The sequence below is a fragment of the Triticum aestivum genome, chromosome 5A, assembly GCF_018294505.1.
Source record: "Triticum aestivum cultivar Chinese Spring chromosome 5A, IWGSC CS RefSeq v2.1, whole genome shotgun sequence".
In the NCBI taxonomy this organism is placed as follows: Eukaryota; Viridiplantae; Streptophyta; class Magnoliopsida; order Poales; family Poaceae; genus Triticum; species Triticum aestivum.
In genome coordinates, this window is record NC_057806.1 from 53,012,612 (window position 1) to 53,034,011 (window position 21,400).

Sequence of the window (21,400 nt, forward strand, 5' to 3'; positions counted from 1 at the left end):
TTCGAGATATCTTCAGCACTCCAGAACAAATGAATAGCGAGGAGTGGATGATTAAGAGGTGCACCGGCATGAGAAAGCATTTGAAATGAGGAAAAGGGATATGATCAACACCAAAAGCTCGATTTGAATCCATCGGAGAAGATAAAAGAAACGAAGAATGATGAACTTGAAGCTCCGTTAGTATCTTCCTGAGAATCACCGGATAAGAATATTAACAGAAAAGAATAGAGAGACTTCACATCAATAAGATGGATACTTGATTAAGAAATCTGAGTCCTTGAAGAAAAAGGGTGGGAGGGCGGGAAAACAAAGGCAGCTTGGGACGGAAGAAATGAGCACCGTTGAGAAGAACTAATAATTGATCTTGCGGACGTTGAAAATGATCGGATCCACTTGAAGAGAAGCACGCCAGTTGAAAAGGATTGACATGACAATCTCGATTATCATGAAGGATTAGTATTCCTATAGAAGTATGAGAACACCGCTTAGGAAAAGTATGGAATCAACACTTGACATTGAAGCAACTCGAATACCACAAGAAAACAAAACAAAGGATTTGGCTTGCAGGATCAGCCGGTAACAAACATATGATAGATCCCATATCGTATCATGTGTCTGTTGGAAGGATATCCTACGATATACTTGAATTCCCACTTATAAACTCCCAAAACTTTTTGGTTATGCAATCAGGTGTTGGGGATACATGGGAAGCATAATATCTCACCCAAAACTAGCAAATCCTACATTGAGCTGTATCCATCCCTCAACACATAACCAAGAAACCTTCAGAAATCGTGTACCTCAACCTTCGAAAAGCATCCGTCATACGAGTTATGGCAATACTCCCAAACTCCCGCCCCAGTACTGGGTGGCGTCGAGGTTATCTCACCAACAACTGCATAAAAGAGATTTTCGATGTCGGCGAACTCAGGTATTCCAGAACTGCAACGATAAAATTGTGACGACAACACCTCGGAGCTCAACTCCCCAGGACACTGCCACAACCCCTAAATGTCAGGAGGCACCAAGAACAATGTTCTCATCACAAAAACATCGAAACGATTCCAAGATACCCGCGTGATCCTAAAAAAATAGTGAAATTTGAGAAGAGAAGAGTTAAAACTCTACGTCGGGAGGCCTCACCAGAGCAACGAAGGGACTAAGGAGTAAAAAGAATCCTACTCTTCGATATATATAATCCTATAAGACTCAAAACATTTTTCTAGACTCAACAACGTCAGCGATTCGATCAAGCAGGGGGCTCCTAAGTCGGGGAAGGCTCTGATTACCAACTTGTAACACCCACGATGTGGCTATATCTCCCACGTGTCGGAGCATGACTTAGAGGCATTACTGCATAGTAGGCATGTCGCAAGAGGGGTAATCTTTACACATCCCATGTATTGAACAAGAAAGGGATAAAGAGTTGGCTTACAATCGCCACTTCACACAATACATAAATATAGCATACATCATCCAGAATACAATCAAGGTCCGACTACGGAACCAAAATAAAGAAACACAACCCCAAATGCTAGATCCCCAATCACCCCAGCTGGGCTCCTCTACTGATCATCCGGAAAAGACACATAGTAATGGCCTGAATCCTCGTCGAACTCCCACTTGAGTTCGGTAGCGTCCCCTGCACTGGCATCATCGGCACATGCATCTATTTTGGAAGTACCTGTGAGTCACGGAGACTCAGCAATCTCACACCCTCGCGACCAAGACTATTTAAGCTTAAGGTAGGGAAGGGGTAGTGAGGTGGAGCTGCAGCAAGCATTAGCATATATGGTGGCTAACATACGCAAATGAGAGCAAGAAGAGAAGCAAAGCACGGTCGAGAAGCTAATAGTGATCAAGAAGTGATCCTGAAGCTACTTACGTTCAAGCATAACATGAGACCGTGTTCTCTTCCCGGACTCCGCCGAAAAGAGACCATCACGGCTACACACGTGGTTGATTCATTTTAATTTAAGTTATGTGTTAGGTTTTCTACAACCGGATATTAACAAATTCCCATCTGCCCATAACCGCGGCCACGGCTTTCAAAAGTTCAAACCCTGCAGGGGTGTCCCAACTTAGCCCATCACAAGCTCTCACGGTCAACGAAGGATATTCCTTCTCCCAGAAAGACCCGATCAGACTCGGAATCCCAGTTACAAGACATTTCGACAATGGTAAAACAAGACCAGCAAAGCCGCCCGAATGTGCCGACAAATCCTGATAGGAGCTGCACATATCTCGTTCTCAGGGCACACCGGATGAGCCAGACGTTGGGTTGGCATAGACCCTAGTTGCCCAGGGGGCGCCGGACATCACTCAGGTTGGACCAACACTTAAAGAAGCACTGGCCCGGGGGTTTAAAATAAAGATGACCCTTGAGTCTGCAGAACCCAAGGGAAAAAGGCTTAGGTGGCAAATGTTAAAACCAAGGTTGGGCCTTGCTGGAGGAGTTTTATTCAAAGTGAACTGTCAAGGGGTTCCCATAACACCCAACCGCGTAAGGAACGCAAAATCAAGGAACATAACACCAGTATGACGAAAACTAGGGCGGCAAGAGTGGAACAAAACACCAAGCATAAGGCCGAGCCTTCCATCCTTTACCAAGTATATAGGTGCATTAAAGTAAACAAGATATAATAGTGATATCCCAACAATAACCATGTTCCAACATGGAACAAACTTCATCTTCACCTGCAACTAGCAACGCTATAAGAGGGGCTGAGCAAAGCGGTAACATAGCCAGACAACGGTTTGCTAGGAAAGGTGGGTTAGAGGCTTGGCATGGCAATATGGGAGGCATGATATAGCAAGTGGTAGGCATCGCAGCATAGCAATAGAGCGAGCAACTAGCAAGCAAAGACAGAAGTGATTTCGAGGGTATGGTCATCTTGCCTGAAATGAACTCAGAGTTGACCAAAGCTTGATCCTCATGAGCGTACTCAACAGGTTCCTCGATCACGTACTCGTCTCTCGGCTCTACCCAAAGCAAGAACACAAGTAAACGACCAACAATCAATCACGGTGCAATGCGCAAGCAACATGATGCAAAATATGGCATGATATGCGAGATGTGATATGCAATGCATATGCGTGCTCCGGAAGGGAAAGATTGAACAAGGCATCAAATTGGCAAACCAAGTGTGCCGCTGGAAAGATGAGTTTATTTCGGTCGAAATTGATATAAAGATCACCAGAATCGGATGCACGGTTTGCAAATGGCAAGCAAAACAAGAATGGCACAATTCTGCGATTAACAGCACGACGCCAACTAGAATGCAACAAGAAACTAAGCTACTGCACTCCAACATAGCAACAAAGCACATGTAAGTGATCTACTCAAAATGCTTGACAAAAGATGAACACGGAGCTACGTCTAAATCACACAAGAGCAGGTTCAAACAAGCATGGCAAAAGAGCAAAAGATATCAGCTTCACAGACTTAGTGAAAATACTAACATGCCAGAAATTAACATCAGGAAGCAATGTTTAGAGCAAGCAAACAACATGCTACAGGAATAGAACATAGCAAACAAAGGCATGGCATGAATATGCTCAAAGCATAGAACAAAAGTCCCTTACTGACCATAAGCCAAAAAGGATCAGCAGATATGATGGCACCCATGTAAACATAGCAAGTTTCGTTAACTGATTCAGACTGCAGAAAACTGAGCATGTCATAAACAGAATTGTGAAGGCATCTTTGCGAGCTATATTCACTCAACACAAGGCATTGCATGACAATATAAGCATAGCATCAGCAAGAAGACATGTTCAAGAAGCTAACCAAGGCAATAGCAAGTTTATAGCATGTATGGATCAACTAAAACAAGCATGGCAAAATTGATTAACATGTAAACAATCTGCCAGGAACATTTTGTAGCAAAAGTATAGCAATATTGAGACATGCTAGGGCACTCCATAATTGAAAAAAGCGGCATGGATGGATAGAGCACAACCATATGTCCAAATCATCCTTACTGAAGCAACTCAAATGAAGCATGTATCTCACTGTAGCAACATGGATACATGGCATAAAAATAACAGCAGAGCAATGACTTAGTGAAATTCTAAGTCTCTGAAATCAACAATATCACGAGAGCTACTTTTCATGCTTGTGCTAGTCACCACAAAGATCACAAAAAATACATGGCATACACCCCTATAAAGATGGCATTGCATAGATCAAAACACATGTAGAGCTCATGGCCATACGCAACACACAACAAATGTAGCAAAAATGACAAATCCTCATACTTTGCTAAGAATCAACATCTAGCATTCTATAGCACTCTTGCATCAACGATTTAGGCATCAAGATGGACTCAAACAAGCATGTCACAATGGAACAAAATGAAGAGCACATCATGATGAACATTTTGATATATAATGCGCATGAAACGGAGCTACGGATGAGAAGTTATGATGCGATGAACAGGGTCTGAAAAATGTTAGGGAAAAAGGACTTAGACGAAAATATACCCTCCGGATCTCAGATCAAGGGTTTGACTTTGGCATGGAAACCGAGGTTTGTCGGAGATGCGCCAGAGTTGGGGCCGAAGACGGAGAAGGAGACGGCCGGAGAGGTGGTTCGCCGGAGGACTTGCCGGAGACGGGGAACCGAGGAGGCGGCGCGGGCAGCCGGTGGCGCAGGTCGCCGCGGTCCGGATCGACCAGAGGAGGTCGCTGGCGGCAGGTGCGGGCTCCTGCCGTGGCTCGGGCGCCATGGCAGCTGTGCTCGCCGGCCGGGGCGAGGGAGGTCCTTGCGGCGCGGGGCGGAGAAAAGGAGGCGGCGACGCGGGCTCCCGGGCGGCGGGGACGGCGCGGTCGGCGACGAAGGCGAGCGGTGCGGTGGCGAGCAACGGTGCAGGCGCGGCGGCGGCGCTAGGGGCGGTGGCCGGCGGCGAACGGCGAGGCGGCGGAGGCGCGAGGCGGCGGCGTAGGGGAGATCCGGGCGGTGGAGCGCGGGGGCCGATCCGGGCTTTGGCGGCGGCGGTTCGGGCCCGTACGGGCCTGCGATGGGCTTCGCGGGCCGGCGATGCGGGGACGGCGGAGGAGGACAGGTGGAGACTCCGGATTCGCTGAGGAGGCGGTGCGGACATGTCCGGCGGCGGGGTGGACATGTCCGGCGGGAGGAGGAAGAAGCTAGGGTTTCGTCCGCGAGATTTCGGAGGGAGACACATATTTATAGGTAGGAGGAGGTAGGAGTGTCCAAATGGAGTGTACTTTTCGCCCACACGATCGTGATCTGACGGCGGAGGACATGGAAGAGGTTTGGATGGGTTATTGGGCCGTTTTGAAGGGGTGTTGGGCTGCAACACACATGAGGCCTTTGTCGTTCCCCGGTTATCCGTTGGAGCATCAGACGGACTCCAAATGGCACGAAATTTGACAGGCGGTCTACCGGTGGTATACCAAGGCGACCTGGAAAATCTTGGTCCAATCCGAGAAAGTTTAACACCCGCTCACGAAAAGAGACAAAAGGGGGCGCCGGAGGACGTAGGAGTGTCAGATTGCAAAACGGACAATGGGAAAAATGCTCGGATGCATGAGACGAGCACGTATGCAAATGAGATGCACATGATGACATGATATGAAATGCATGACATGAACAAAATGCAAAACGAAAGACAAAAACCCAACCACGAAGGGAAACTCATATCGCATCTCCGGAAAAGGCAAGAGTCGGAGTTACGAATATGGAAAGTTGTATCCGGGGTGTTACAAACTCCATGGGAATTATTTTCAGAATAAATAAAAAATATTGGGCGAAAGAAGTACCAGAGGGGGGGGGCACCCACCGTCCACGAGGGTGGGGGACGCGCCCTACCCCACTAGGCGCGCCCCCTGCCTCGTGGGCCCCCTGGTGGCCCTTTGATGCCCATCTTTGGCTATATGGAGTCTTTCATCGAGGAAAAAATCATAAGCTAGCTCACGGGACGAAACTCCGCCGCAACGAGGCGGAACCAATCTAGGGCTCCGGCGGAGCTGTTCTGCCGGGGAAACTTCCCTCCGGGAGGGGGAAATCATCACCATCGTCATCACCAATGATCCTCTCATCGGGAGGGGGTCAATCTCCATCAACATCTTCACCAGCACCATCTCATCTCAAACCCTAGTTCATCTCTTGTATCCAATCTTTGTATCTAAACCTCAGATTGGTACCTGTGGGTTGCTAGTAGTGTTGATTACTCATTGTAGTTGATGCTAGTTGGTTTACTTGGTGGAAGATCATATGTTCAGATCCATTATGCATATTAATACCCCTTTGATTATGAACATGAATATGCTTTGTGAGTAGTTACGTTTGTTCCTGAGGACATGGGAGAAGTCTTGCTATAAGTAGTCATGTGAATTTGGTATTCGTTCGATATTTTGATGAGATGTATGTTGTCATCCCTCTAGTGGTGTCATGTGAACGTCGATTACATGACACTTCACCATTGTTTGGGCCTAGAGGGAGGCATTGAGAAGTAATGAGTAGATGATGGATTGCTAGAGTGACAGAAGCTTAAACCCTAGTTTATGCGTTGCTTCGTAAGGGGCTGATTTGGATCCATATGTTTCATGCTATGGTTAGGTTTACCTTAATACTTCTGTTGTAGTTGCGGATGCTTACAATAGGGTTAATCATAAGTGAGATGCTTGTTCAGGTAACGGCAGTACCCAAATACCGGTCCACCCACATATCAAATTATCAAAGTACCGAACGCGAATCACATGAACGTGATGAAAAATAGCTTGACGATAATTCCCATGTGTCCTCAGGAGTGCTTTCCTTTATATAATAGTTTGTCCAGGCTTTTCCTTTGCTACAAAAAGGATTGGGCCATCTTGCTGCGCCTTATTTACTTTTACTATTTTTTACCTGTTACAAATTACCTTATCACAAAACTATCTGTTACCGATAATTTCAGTGTTTGTAGAGAATACCTTACTGAAAACTGCTTATCATTTCCTTCTGCTCCTCGTTGGGTTCGACACTCTTATATCGAAAAGGCTATGATAGATCCTCTACACTTATGAGTCATCAAATACTGGAGAGTTACGGGAATTTGTATTGAGCCTTAATGGGCCATACGGGAAAGGAGAGAAAGGCCTCAAGGGTGGTCGCGCCCCTTCCCCATGGACTGGTCCGAATTGGACTAAGGAAAGGGGGCGCCCCCTTCCTTCCTTCTCCTTCTCCCTTCCCTTTTTCCTATTCCATGTAGGATGTGGAATCTTACTAGGACTAGGGAGTCCTAGTAGGACTCTACACTTTGGGCGCGCCCTATGAGGGCCGGCGTCCTCCTCCCTCCATCCTTTATATACGTGGCCGGGGGCACCCCATAGACACACAAGTTGATCATTGATTCCTTAGCCGTGTGCGGTGCCCCTCCATCATAATCCACCTCGGTCATATCATCATAGTGCTTAAGCGAAGCCCTACAACGGTAGCATCATCATGACCATCATCACCCCGTTGTGCTGACGAAGCTCTCCCTCGACACTCAGCTGGATCGAGAGTTTGTGGGACGTCACCGAGCCGAACGTGTGCAGATCGCGGAGGTGCCGTACTTTCGGTACTAGGATCGATCGATCGTGAAGAAGTACGACTACATCAACCGTGTTGTCATAATGCTTCCGCTTACGGTCTACGAGGGTACGTGGACAACACTCTTCCCCTCTCGTTGCTATGCATCACCATGATCTTGCGTATGCGTTGTGTTTTTTTTTTTTTGAAATTACTATGTTACCCAACACCACTACCATCTTAGTGGCTACCGATTGTCATCACCCTGACCCATTGTGTTATTGAACCAACATTAGTGATGCTCGGCCATCACGTTGGACCAACATTAGTGATGCTCGGCCACACATGCGACCGGAACAAGGGTATCACGACTGAAGGGCATGGCCGCTAGGTTTGTTGTGGCTAGGTGCCCGTGAAACAGGGGTAGATTTTGGATAAATCTAAATTAACTGATATTTGTATTTGAGAAAATGCATATTCGTATTTGAAACATCCACATCTGAAATAAAATGGAATGGAAGATATCCAGATATATTTGAAAAATACAAACACAAACATGGTACGGAACTTTAACACAAATGTAAACATGGAAGTGGATATATCTATATCCTGATAATATCTCATGAGCTAATTTAAGCAATTCTAGCCCAATATGCCAATATCCAACATAAAAGCTTAACAAGTTATCAATTTTACTTTATTATCTGATTAAACTTAGGAATAATTATGCATTATAGTAGAATTTATTCATAAACCTGTTCATCATTGACTTGTTGTATGTTGCAACTTGATTATTTTGTGTCAAATAGCTATTGACTTATTTTCTTTAAATAATATATCATTGTTATTCGTATCTGTTTCGAATCAAGTAAACATCCGATATATATTTGTATATTGGAGCAACATTCGATCCGCATATGTATTTGTATTCGCATTTGTTTAGAAAATCCTCTATAACACTAAGCTCCCTAGTTTTAAAGAGCCGACATTCAATTAAGGTTTTCAATTAGAATTGGGTCACCTGATCTTTTACTGGATCAACAGTTTCTCAAAGCTCTCTCATTCAATTTTTTTATATTATACAGTATGCTTCCTAATTTTTATGGCCTCACAATTAATTGAAGCATTCAATTTAGAATTGGGTTTCGCTGTTCACTGGCATTAGAGAAGCAAACTTGGCCGTCTGCTGGCTCCCTCTCCTCTCCTCTGTTCCAGATCATGCACGCGTGGGAGAAAAACAGTCTGGAACTTCATTGGTCACCAACTACCGCGTTGTTGCCGCGCCGACCGAGAAGGTCATCTTCATGGAGTTCTCGTCGATGTCGACGATCGCCGAGTACGTGACCGCTGTCGGTGCAGCGAGGCAAAGAGCGAGAAACCTGCGCCGACGTACTGCATGACATCAATGGCGAGGTCAAAGTAGGGATTAGAGATCACCGTGTAGATGATCGTACTGGCGTGGCGGAGTCTGAGAGCTAGAAAGCTCCCCTGAGGTACTGCACCACATCGATGTAAGGTAGGGGATTAGAGATCCCGCTAATCATGTACTAGAAAAATAGATCCCTAGAAGTTTAGAAGTCCCACGTGCATGATTTTGTATCAGAAACGGTTTATTCTTTCGGTTGTTGTTTTATATATAGATTATTTTAAATCTCGACCGTTAATCTTTTATTTATGATTAACATAAATTAATGGATATAAAGGCGTGACCTATGGAGAACTATGAAAGGCACCGTTTTTCAATATTATTAGGTAAAGATAAAGATTATGCATTGCAGCACTCCCTCCATTCCTAAATATAGGTCTTTTTAGATATTTCAATAAAAACTATGTATGAATGTATATAGACATATTTTTGAGTGTGTATTAACTCATTTTGCTCCGTATATCGTCCGTATTTGGAATCTCTAAAAATAATTATATTTAGAAACGGAGGGAGTACTATTTATTATTATAAACATGTCTACCATTTGACTTATTGTATATTGCAAGCTGATTATTTTGTGTCACAAAGCTATTGACTTACTTTATTTAAAAAATATGTCACTATTATTAAAAGGCTCTTTGATGAAAGGGATATCTCTATTGCTTATGTAAGTAGAAATCAGAACGTCGTTAGCCACACACTTGCTGCTTTCGGACGATCGGAGGGCTGAACTACAGTTTGGTTGCGCTCTGGACCTGCAGACGTTCCTCTGCTATGTAGGAACGAATATTCCAACAGTTGAGCAATGAAATCCTATTAACCCCGCAAAAAAAAAGTATGTCACTATTATTATATCCGGTTCGAGTTGAGTAAACATTCCATATATATATATATATATATATATATATATATATATATATATATATATATATATATATATATATATATATATATATATTCGTACTGGAGTAGCATCCGATCTGCATATGTATTCGTATTCGTATATGTTTAGAAAAAAAAATGAAACATGAAGTGGTGAGAGCAAGAGCAACTAATTAACGAGCGCTCCTTTGGGAGCCTCGCAATGATCAGCGCCACTTGGAAAAGAAATTGCATGAAAAAATACGTTTTTTTCTTTCACGAGAGTCATGGTTTTGCTTCCGTGAAAGACACAGTTGTGCTTTCACGAGAGTCATGGCCGTGCCTTTCGGAAACAAAAAAAAATATGTTTTCTTTTTTTCTTCTTTTGTGAGAGGCATGGTTTTGCTTCCGTCAGAGGCACGCTTGTACTTTCGCGAGAGTCACAGCCGTGCCTTTCGGAAATAAAAAAATCACGTTTTCTGTTTTTTTCTCCTGCGAGAGGCACGGTTTTGCTTTCGTGAGAGGCACAGTTGTGCTTTCACGAGAGTCACGACTGTGCCTTTCGGAAAAGGAAAAAAAACATTTTTTGTTTTTTTTTATTTCCGCAAGAGGCACGATTTTGCTTCCGCGAGAGGCACGGTTGTGCTTTTGCGAGAGTCACGACCGTGCCTCTCAAAAACGAAAAAAAAACACATTTTCTGTTTTTTCTTTCCTTCCACGAGAGGCACGGTTGTACTTTCGCGAGAGTCACGGCCGTGCCTCTCGGAAACGAAAAAACGCATTTATTTTTTTTTCCTTTCGCGAGAGACACGGTCATGCGTTCGCGGGAGGTACGGGCGTGCCTCTTCCGGAAAAGAGAAAAACTCGTGCTTCCGGGACGGTTTTTTCGCCTGGTTTTTTCTGAAAAAAAGTTTATCAAAACCTATCAACATGGCATCTAGTTTTGAAAATTTTGACACAAGGAATCAAATAGTGAAAACATTTCAAGATTTGAACGCACGATTTAAGAAATAAAATATTTTGAATAAATGAATTTACGAAAATAAAAATAAAAACTCTTATGTTGCGACAAGTGACGCACATGCAGCGCGTTACTTTTCGCAAGGGAGTGATTTTTTTAAGGGATTTTTAGTGATTTCGGGTGAGAGCACTATCCAAGGCCGTTTCTGGGCTATTGTACTTTCGTGAGGAATGATTGAGCCCAACATATAGAACCGTGAGGTGCTCTTTACGGGCACGAAACGGCAAGCCCGGCCCACCCAGGAGTCCTGTGTCCTCTCCGTCTCCGTCTACAGCACCTCTCCGTCCGTCTCCTTTTCCGCGAGCCGAGACGAGGCAGCCCGCACGCCACCTCCCCGCCGTGTTCCCCCGGAAAAAAAGAAAACCTCCTCGCCGGCCCGACCTCTCCGTGCCCCTCGATTCCCCACCTCCGCTCGCCGGCCGTTCCCCCGGCCGTCCATGGCGGCGGCGGCCGTCGGCATCAGCAGGACCAGCGCGGCGGGGGCGGGAAGCACCAACAGCAGCGAGTTCCGCTTCTTCCTGTCCTGCGACATCAGCCTCCCCCTAACCTTCCGCGTCCTCCAGGCCCCCATCCCGCCCCCCGCTCAAGGCGCCCACTCTCGCTCCCTCCCCTCCCCCTCATCCCCAAAATCTCTCTTGTAGTGTTCACTTCTGATGTTCCTTGTCTACTTCCTCGCAGATGGTCTCGACAAGAAGGTCTCGGAGCTCTTCGTCGAGTGCAAGCTCTACATCGACGGCATCCAGTTCGGCCTTCCCGTCAACACAAGGTACTCTCGCTCTGTCCCGTCTCTCCATACGATCTGTATCTACTAGACTAGATGGTCTGCCGAAACATGTGGATGAATAATCTTTGTTGAATGTGAAGTTGCAATCTAAGATGAATTCCCCTGGAATAAATTCGGTAAACTGAATTAGGAGGCCCATTCACAAAACACAAACGAGAAATCAGTGTTTTAGTCTAGATAGCACGGCTAAAGACAGCCATGTTGAAAGATGCAAGCTCATTAAGCAAAACTTGGACAACTCCATGTGTCAGTAATGGTAAGTGTTGATTCAGAACATTACAATTTGGAAGGAAAAGAAGCTTCAAAATCAATCTTGGAAGCTAAAAAGGGATTTAAAAGAGTTAACTAGGAAGTGACAAAACACAAAAGCATTGGAGCGATTGCACACTAAAGCGTGCTAAAAGTACATCTAGAGGTCGCTCAGTAGAGAATTTCACTACACACCATAACATTTTTATTAACTTGTGATTTCTCCTTCCTAGATGTAAACATAAAAAAACATAGGTAATTATGTGAGGATGTATAAATGAATACATTTCAGGCAATAAAAAGTGTTTCAACAATGGTGAGCAGTAAGCATATCTAGGAAAAACAATTTAGAAGGATTTGGAATGGCATACGTTTCATACAATATTGAAGAGTACAGCAGCCAGCAGGTTAGGTTACTGTTAGACTGTAGCAATCCAGAAACTACAGATCTAATATGATATCGTCATTATTCTGTTACTTACCAACCAAAAGTATGCAGTTACCTCTTATTCACATCGCCACCATTAGTAACTTCTTGTAACCTTGGTGCCAGGCTCGAATCTTCAGGACCGCCATACTGCTGGAACGAACTCATCACGCTGTGCACCAAATACAGGGACCTAACCTCCCTCGCGCAGCTCGCATTCACGGTATACCGTCTATATCTATTACGGACTTAGATGATTTTGAATTATAACAAAACGAAACTATCTTGACAGGTTGATATAACTCGTTAGTATGTTGTTTGACTTTTGAACTGTGCTTTTGTATTGTTGATTGATGTAGGTTTGGGACGTGTCATCTGGTGAGGGCAAAAGTGTTGTTGGTGGAGCCACCATATTTCTGTTCAACAGCAAGAAACAGCTTAAAACAGGGAAGCAGAAGCTGCAGCTATGGCCCCAAAAGGAGGCAGATGGAAGAGTACCTACCACAACCCCTGGCAAGGTGGGCAACCTTTTTTTAGGATCATCAATCTCTGCGTCTGGTGTTTGCTTCTATCACCTCAAGGCGAGCTTAACTTTTCGTATCGGTTAGTACCTGTAGGTTCCTAAGAATGAGCGAGGGGAGATTGAGCGGTTGGAGAGGCTCGTTAACAAGTACGAGAGAGGGCAGATACAACATGTGGATTGGCTGGACCGTCTGGCCTTCAGTGCGATCGACAAAGTTAAGGAGAAGGAGTGTGAAAGGCTGGAGAATTCTTTCCCGAGCCTGGTTGTTGAATTCTGTAGTTTTGAACACAGAGTTGTCTTCCAGGTTAACATCGATGCTCCGTTCAGTTTCTATGTGTCTTCTCTTCATTCTGCATGTTTCCATTTTTTCGTATGTGTGTTCTTTTCATTTTCTGGTAACTGTTCATAGATAAAGGAGAAAAAAATCTTTTTGAAATGTTGAGTAATCTGATATTTATTTAAATGCAAGAAATTTCATATAGTGATGTTCACAATAAATTCTACTCTGATTTTTTCCTGCTCAGGAATCTGGAGCGAATTTCTATGCACCAACCCCTGTATCATTATCAAACGAGCTTGTTACTGTGTGGGATCCTGAACTTGGACGAACCAACCCATCTGAGCACAAGCAGTTAAAGCTTGCCAGGAGCTTGACTCGTGGAATAATTGATAAAGATCTGAAACCGAGCTCAAATGAGCGAAAGTGAGTGCAAGCTGCAGTATGTTTTCTTTCATTTGTTGTTTCCCTGTCACCTTATGATCTTCATGTGGTACCACCATCATGCTGTAGTAGCACTCAGAGAATAGAAAGTCCCATGATGAATGCTGCTAATTTCAGTGGTTGCTAATATCTTGATTTTCTCAAATGAATTAATGAGGCAAACACATTTTTATGTTACCTGCATGAATCAGAAGTGGCAAGAAGCACAATTCAGGTGCTTAGCTTAACAGGAATATACAATTGTTGGTTTCTAGCTAAATAACTTTGTGCTTTGTGGGCAGGTCACTTCAAAGAATCATCAAATGTCCTCCTACACGGACTATACTGCCAGATGAGAAGCAATTGGTGTGGAAATTCCGTTTCTCTTTGATGTCTGAGAAGAAAGCTCTTACAAAGTTTCTCCGCTCAGTGGATTGGAGCGATATCCAAGTTAGTAAAAATATCAATATCTCAATTGATTGTTATACTTCATATGTGCATCAGAGGAAACCAGGGGATGTTTCTTTGCTTGCATGTGCTCTAAAGGACCTGGCAGACTGTTAAATTTTTTGGAGATACCAAATCCACATACCTCGATCTAATTTATAAATTATCTGGCAGCTTCTTATGTTTAGTATGTTATAATGGGCAGGAAGCTAAACAAGCTGTTGAATTGATGGGAAAGTGGGAAACAATTGATGTGGCTGATGCATTAGAGCTTCTCTCATCAGATTTTAAAAGCGAGGAAGTAAGCTATCTAGGCACCTCTGTCTGTGCTTCTGTTTTTAATAAATGTATGTGGGGTTGTTTTTGTATTGCTCTTTCATTGATAGAGGCTTTTGTTTGTTGCCCTTTCTTCTGTTAACTGAATTAGTCACCAATAATTATGCAATTCCCATTCTAGAATTTTTTGTGAAAAAACGTTGGTATGACATCTAGAAGACATGTGTTCCTTTTGTCGGGTCTGTTTATTCAGTTTTGCCATCACTTACACATACTTCTCTCATATATCGCTTGCTCTGGTGCAGTAGAGACACTGTCTGCTCTTTTTGTCTTGTATATTAGATTTTTGTAGCCGTCCTATTCTGTGTTTGGGATTGACATGTTATATGAAAAATATTACTGGTGCTCTGGCTTCTTTAACCTAGAGTACAAATTTGAGTTTTATTTTTCTATTTAGCCTGTGAGCTTTCATTTCTTAACCTTCTTTAAAAGAACTTTCTCCTGCATCGCTACTAGCACATTTTTCTTTCCAACCAAAAAGGTTTTCTTAAGGTTATAGATGATTCTCCCACCTCTTCGTAACTAAACAATGATCGAGTAACTAGTCCATGTGACTCTGGGTGACAGATTTTATCATCTCATGCCCTCCTAAATATTATATCCTAAGTTGTATTTTTTGTGCAAAGGTCCGTGCTTATGCTGTGAGCGTACTTGAAAGGGCTGATGATGAAGAATTGCAATGCTACTTACTCCAGTTAGTGCAAGCTCTTCGATTTGAACGATCGGACAAGTCACGCCTGGCACACTTTCTTGTAAACCGCGGTACGATCTATCCTTCTAATTAAATTCTACAATGAATGTGATCATGACTCCATTTGTCACATCTGGTTACTGTGATCAGCATTTCTTTGTTATGTGACTACTGAGAAAACTCAAGCATGTGTTATGATCTTTTGTTCATTTCAGCTTTATCAAACATTGAAATTGCTAGTTTCCTTCGCTGGTATGTGGTTGTTGAGCTCCATGATCATGCATATGCAAAACGATACTACAGTACGTATGACATGCTTGAAGATGAAATGATGAAAGTATGTTCCCTTCCTTTTTGGACACATCATGTTAGCTCTATCCTTCCTGTTCCTGATACGTAATTTTCATTATGTACCATTGTTTCTGTTAACAGATGATTGCTAGGGAGGATGGCGATGAAGATGGGTTTCGACTGTGGCAGAGTTTATCACGCCAAACGGAACTCACTGCTCAATTATGTTCTATTATGAAGGATGTAAGAAATACTCGTGGTAATGCAGAAAAGAAAATCGAGAAACTGAGACAGTTGTTATCAGGAGTTCACAGTGAGCTTACCCACTTTGATGAGGTAAAACTTGTTACAAATGCTCACATTTACTGTTCTTCAATGCTAGAAAAACAAGGATTGTGTAGATTGACTTGTCTTAGTTGCTTGGATTGACTAATTCTGATAAATCCTTTCCAGCCAATTCGTTCACCATTAGCACCTACACTTCTCCTTACTGGTGTTGTGCCTCAAGAGTCGTCTATATTCAAGAGTTCCTTAATTCCATTGCGCCTTACATTTAAGACGGCAAATGGGGGAACGTCCAAGATGATTTTCAAAAAGGGAGATGACCTCCGCCAGGATCAATTGGTAATTATTCAAGTCTGATTCTCATTCAGTGGAAATCATTTTTGGCTTTTGTTATAGTCTGTATGTCGGCATGTATCACCATCTTTACATACTGGATCTTACATTCTGAACCTATGTTTTCAAGGCGCCCAGGCGCTTTAAGGCGCTGGGGGGGCGCCTCAACGCCTAGGCGCTCAAAGCGCGAGGCGAGGCGACGCCTTAGACACTTATTATTAGGCGGTAGGGGTACTAATATGGCGGAGGAGCTTGGCTGGAGAGGGGGAGGACCGGCGGAGATGGATCTTGGCTGGAGAGGGGAAGGGCCTGTGGAGGAGGAGCTTGGCCGGACAGGGGGAGGCCGGCGGAGGAGTAGCGGATCTGGGCCGGCGGCGTGAGAGGAGAGAGCTCCTCTCTCTTTTCCCCTCGATTTGGAGTCACGGGTGTGTTCCCCTCTCTCTCCTGCCTCTGTTTACCCCCTCTCTCCCGCCCAATTTCTCTTCCCTCCCGCCAATTCCTCTTTCTGGCGCGCGCCAGCTGCTGGTTCCCGCTCAACCTGCCCACGCATGTCCAGGGCGTCCAAAATCAACTAAAGCGGCGCCTTATCCGCCTAGGCGACGCCTTGGACGCCTCAACAGCAGAAGGCGGACGCCTTAGACAGAAAACTAAGGCGACGACGACGCCTTGACGTCCCCGAGCGCTCTGACGCCTAAGCGTCGCCTAGGCGACGCCTAGGCGACGCCTTGAAAACATAGTTCTGAACTAGTGGTTACATTGTGATATATTCCTGTGAAGCGGGCCAGTCATATCTTCAATCCTTGCTAACTTGCCACTTCAGCTATAAACAAAATTGAACATTACACATTGTATGTGATTGCATGCTGTAGACTTGAGTCTTCTTTCAAAGGCACATAACTGTGTCCAATCATTGTTTTAAATCAGTGACACTTTCTGCTTAAGCATCGATCTTAGTTCGCTCTTCTGTGTTACTCAGTCATGTTGAGAATACGGTGGTTATAGTTCCTACAAGAGTACTAACCACGAGCTGCATATCACATTTCTGTTTTTTTGGTGCATGTATATGTAAATTTCAATGCATAGATAGCCTATGTTTAGCATAGACAGCATACCATTGTATAAATAGATACATCCTTTTTACAATAGTGGAGCTGCATATGAGGCAACATGCAGCATATAGATGCTTAAAGATATGGCGACCGTTCATGTGCTATTATTTAAACATTGGTCTCAGTGTACATCTCAGTACCTACCTACTTGTATGGAAGGTAGGGATATCATGACTAATTCGTGATTCACTTTGTAGGTCATTCAAATGGTCTCTTTAATGGACCGATTGCTCAAACTAGAAAACATGGACTTGCACCTTACTCCATATCAAGTTCTTGCAACTGGACAGGATGAAGGGATGGTTGAATTCATTCCTTCCAGCCCGCTTGCACAGGTAATTTGAGTATTTGAAGATCATGGAAGGCAGTAGCTGTCAGGTTTTCAGAAGACTGGTTATGTTTTACACAGTAACAAAATTTTCTACATATTGTAGATTCATTCTGAAATAGTTTGTTGATTTAAATTGGTGTTTGTTCGCAGATTATATCAGAACATCGCAGTATTACAAGTTACCTGCAAAAGTTCCATCCTGATGAAGATGGTCCTTTTGGTATAACTGCCCAATGCTTGGAAACTTTTATAAAAAGTTGTGCTGGTTACTCTGTCATTACATACATTATGGGTGTTGGAGACAGGTTGGTGCCTTCTCTTTTTTAAGTATCTGTATAAGAATAAGATAGCTAATCCTTTATGCTTAGAAATGAATATACAGAAGCATTTATTTCAGTTTTCTGTACATTCAGCAATCTTCAACTGTGGTGCTGCATGTCCAACTCCATTCATTTTCATTTAGAGGAAACTGAATTTATTCGAGTGCCCCACTTAATTTTTTTTTCTTGATTACTGTTCAGTGATGAAAATGGTTGTTTTTCATGTACCATTTTTTAAGGATTATATAGCTCAACTAGGTGTTTACTAATTGTGACCGATATTCTGATTTATAGCGCCAACAAGATGAAAATGCTCCTCATTCTTGTAAATCTGTCTATTGTCAGGGTATTTCTATAGAAATTTTTATCAATAGCAAGGGTCTGGTTGGCTGACAATGGCATCCAGTTCTTTTTTCCAATCCTTTTGTCAACATGAGCTATATGCAGTTTGCGAGGAATAACAAATGGCTGATTTCCCCTCCCTCTCTGTTTCTCTCTAGGCATCTAGATAATCTTCTTATAAGAGATGACGGGTGCCTTTTCCATGTGGACTTCGGTTTTATTCTGGGTCGAGATCCAAAGCCATTTCCACCTCCAATGAAACTATGTAAAGAAATGGTCGAGGCCATGGGTGGCACAGAAAGGTAATTTGTTGATCCGTTCTGTCAATACTTGAATTATTATTCACTAGCAAACATGCCCGTGCGTTGCAACGGGAGACAAAAAAGTTACACGCCAGCCAAATAAGTATGACTCAATACCCCAAATTATGAGTGTTCTTTATTTTCACATGGTGGCTCACCATGTTTCCACTTATCTTTCTTCCCACACCCTCGTTGATGATGTACACGATATGCATGTGATCGCAATGCATTTGACGTGGTAAATCCCAAGGCAATGAGCTTGCCACTGCATGGCACGCGCGCTAGAGATTGTTTAAAACTTTAAAAACAAATTTCATGGACCACAAACTACTCCTAGCGCCTAGACTTAAAAAGACTTTCCAAAAACTACCCAAATCCTAGACATGAAAGACTTTTGAATCGACGAACATTTTTTCTAATCGAGAAACATTTGTTTTAAAATTTTGGGCATTTTTTAAATGCATGAACATTTGTTTTGTTCAGACGAACATTTTTTGAAATGCATGAATTGTTTTCGAATTCATGAACATTTGTTTTGTTCAGACGAACATTTTTTGAAATGCATGCATATTTTTTGAATTGATGAACATTTTTTGAGTTAGCAAACCTTTTTTGTATCGATAAACTTTTTTTATAATTGGGGAACAAATTTTGAAAAATTGTGATTTTTTTATAATTTGCGAACAGTTTTGTGAATCACCAAAAAAATGAAAACTGCGGAAAATTTATGAGTTCTCACACATTTTTTGAATTCATAAACATTCTATGATTTCTCGAATATTTTTCTCAAAGCTTGCAACCTTTTGTAATTTGAAAATCTCGAATTAATTTAAAGAAGGAAAAACAAAAACAGAAATGAGAAAAGAAAAAACGAAATGAAAACAGAATAGGGGCGTCACGCCCCACGGGCCGGCCCATGAACGCGTATGTGGGAGGGAGGAGGTGCTTGACAAAAAGGTAGAGGAAATAGGACGACCCTGGGGATCGAACCCGGGTCTGCGCGGTGGAGAAGATATGCTTCAACCACTGAGCTGGTAGAGCGTCTGTGACATGCGCGGGGTATTTATTTTATAAACTCCTGTGCGCGACGATGACTTTCAAAAAATCGAATCGTTTTCTTGACTTATGAGTGGCACAGCGGGTAATTTATAGCAACTTTAAGGGTATTTTTTTTGACGGACGACCAGAAGCACTATTTGCTTTATTAGTAGGGAAAGATTTGCTACAGCTCTTTGAATCGCTGCAACTTGCCTTTTGGATCTCAGCCAATACTATACAAGATTCAAGTCCTACTGCTGCGAAGCATACAACATCTTAAGGAATAACAGCAGCCTTATACTGAATCTCTTCACGTTGATGGAAAGATCAAGTATTCCAGATATCTCTACCGAGGAAAATGCGACCCTTAAGGTAATTAAATTGGTTTTATGAGTGGATTTTTTTTCTTCACAAAGAGCAGAGCGGCCTATAATCACATGTCGTTTCCCCTTTTATGGTGTGCATTGATCAGGTTCAGGAGAAATTCCGGCTGGATCTGGACGATGAGGAGGCTATACATTTCTTCCAGGGCCTTATCAACGATAGTGTCAGCGCATTGTTCCCTCAAATGGTTGAGACCATCCATAGATGGGCTCAATATTGGCGATGACCACTTCTCGTTTGTATTGGGTGAGTTTGGTGACGATGCCTGGCTTTGACATGATATTATCGCATAATAACATGCTCTTGCAATGGCCACTGATGACCTCCACTCTTTTATTTAATCTTCACCAGCTGCAGCGGACTATTAACAAATAACAACAGATGTCAAGCAGAGACTGAATGGTAAGAGGAGACGAATGCGATAGATTTACAGCATAACGTGGAAATAATGGACAAATGAGCACACGTACTTTATTTCCCCGTTGGACACTTCTAACTTACGAAATGCAAATTTGTGAATGTCTTCTTTATGTAAATCGTCCTGTGTGTGATGTAATTAACAGGACAGTGGAGTGCAAATTTGTGAACATGCTAGCATTTAACTTGGTATATGTGTGATGTAATCAGCATATGTAATATGTGGTGGCAATGTGTTGATATAAACCTAGGAAAAAAATGTAACAAGCGGTGCTTATTCTAGTTTACCAAGCAATTGAGTGCTCATTCGTTGCCATCCGAAAAAATTCCTGAGATATTTGCTCATGCCACGTCATTGTTTCTTCACCGTGAAAAAGAAGTTGACGACTCGGTAGGTTATAGGCAGGTTTGTTGATAACCTGAGTGGCTTGCAGACTACATGCGGTGTTTGGCCTGAATGGTTGCATCCACCATTTGTTATGCCTGAATGGGTCTCACCAGCCAAGATGCAAGTCCACGTCAAATACGGATTGTTGGATTTGGAAGGATCTTGAAACAGAGAAGAAGAAGAAGAAGAAGAAGAAGAAGAAGCATGATCTGGTGAAAGTGCTTAGCGTTGTTTGACTCAGGAGGATAACAAAAGCTCAGAAGAGCATAAGCAAGAGAGCACATTATCCGGTTCCCCCGTGTACATAGCGCGTTGAAATAAATACAGAATCAGCAACAATTAATATGAATAAAAGGGAGTGGCAATAATCACAACTACCAACACTAGATAACAAATCAGATTAACCACCGATTTGTTTGTCTTATCACAAATAACATGTTTCATTCAGAAGTCACGACAAGCGGCAAATAGCTAATAATCTTTGCATGAAGAACAACACACGGAAAAACACCAGACGGCAAAATAGCTAATAATCTTTGCATGAAGAACAACACACAGAAAAACAAATTTCACACATTTTGCTGGCTTGGTCTGTTGGTAGTTTGGCCTAGGATCTCAAGTTCTACTCGACCCTGGGGCAACACATCCTTGCAGCGAGGTCCTCTCTCGCTTGGAGGTCTCGCTGTTGGCTGTCGGCAATAGGAGACATGGTGGTGGCATTCCCGTCATTGCCATACAGGCGGGGGGGGGGGGGGGGGGGGGGGGGGAGGGGGTTAGAAGGTTGCGGTGATGACATATCCATACCACTGACGTCGGGGAGGGGGACTGTTCTACCTTCTCTTGTCAAAGTGCCAAGGCTAGAAGCGTGATGATGGTCTC

General features: G+C 43.2%; 1 protein-coding gene across 1 annotated transcript; it reads left to right on the top strand.

Moving 5' to 3' along the window:
* Positions 1-11,099: 11,099 nt before the first annotated feature.
* On the top strand, positions 11,100-20,339 carry LOC123102279 (phosphatidylinositol 3-kinase, root isoform). The gene is made up of 18 exons (XM_044523580.1): positions 11,100-11,412; positions 11,503-11,590; positions 12,411-12,507; positions 12,644-12,802; positions 12,902-13,111; positions 13,332-13,510; positions 13,810-13,957; positions 14,160-14,255; positions 14,917-15,052; positions 15,197-15,318; positions 15,414-15,608; positions 15,726-15,896; positions 17,197-17,334; positions 17,481-17,635; positions 18,151-18,294; positions 19,560-19,704; positions 19,805-19,962; positions 20,068-20,339. The coding sequence occupies exons 1-17, from the start codon at positions 11,262-11,264 to the stop codon at positions 19,940-19,942; spliced, it is 2,472 nt and encodes an 823-aa protein (XP_044379515.1). The 5' UTR covers positions 11,100-11,261; the 3' UTR covers positions 19,943-19,962; positions 20,068-20,339.
* Positions 20,340-21,400: the final 1,061 nt, after the last annotated feature.

Excerpts from the sequence above, each read along its gene's own strand:
- LOC123102279 (XM_044523580.1), top strand. The coding sequence starts at position 11,262 with ATGGCGGCGGCGGCCGTCGGCATCAGCAGGACCAGCGCGGCGGGGGCG. Across the intron at positions 13,511-13,809 it reads CCGAGCTCAAATGAGCGAAA|GTCACTTCAAAGAATCATCA; the intron begins GTGAGTGCAAGC and ends CTTTGTGGGCAG. Across the intron at positions 17,335-17,480 it reads CTTCCAGCCCGCTTGCACAG|ATTATATCAGAACATCGCAG; the intron begins GTAATTTGAGTA and ends GTTTGTTCGCAG.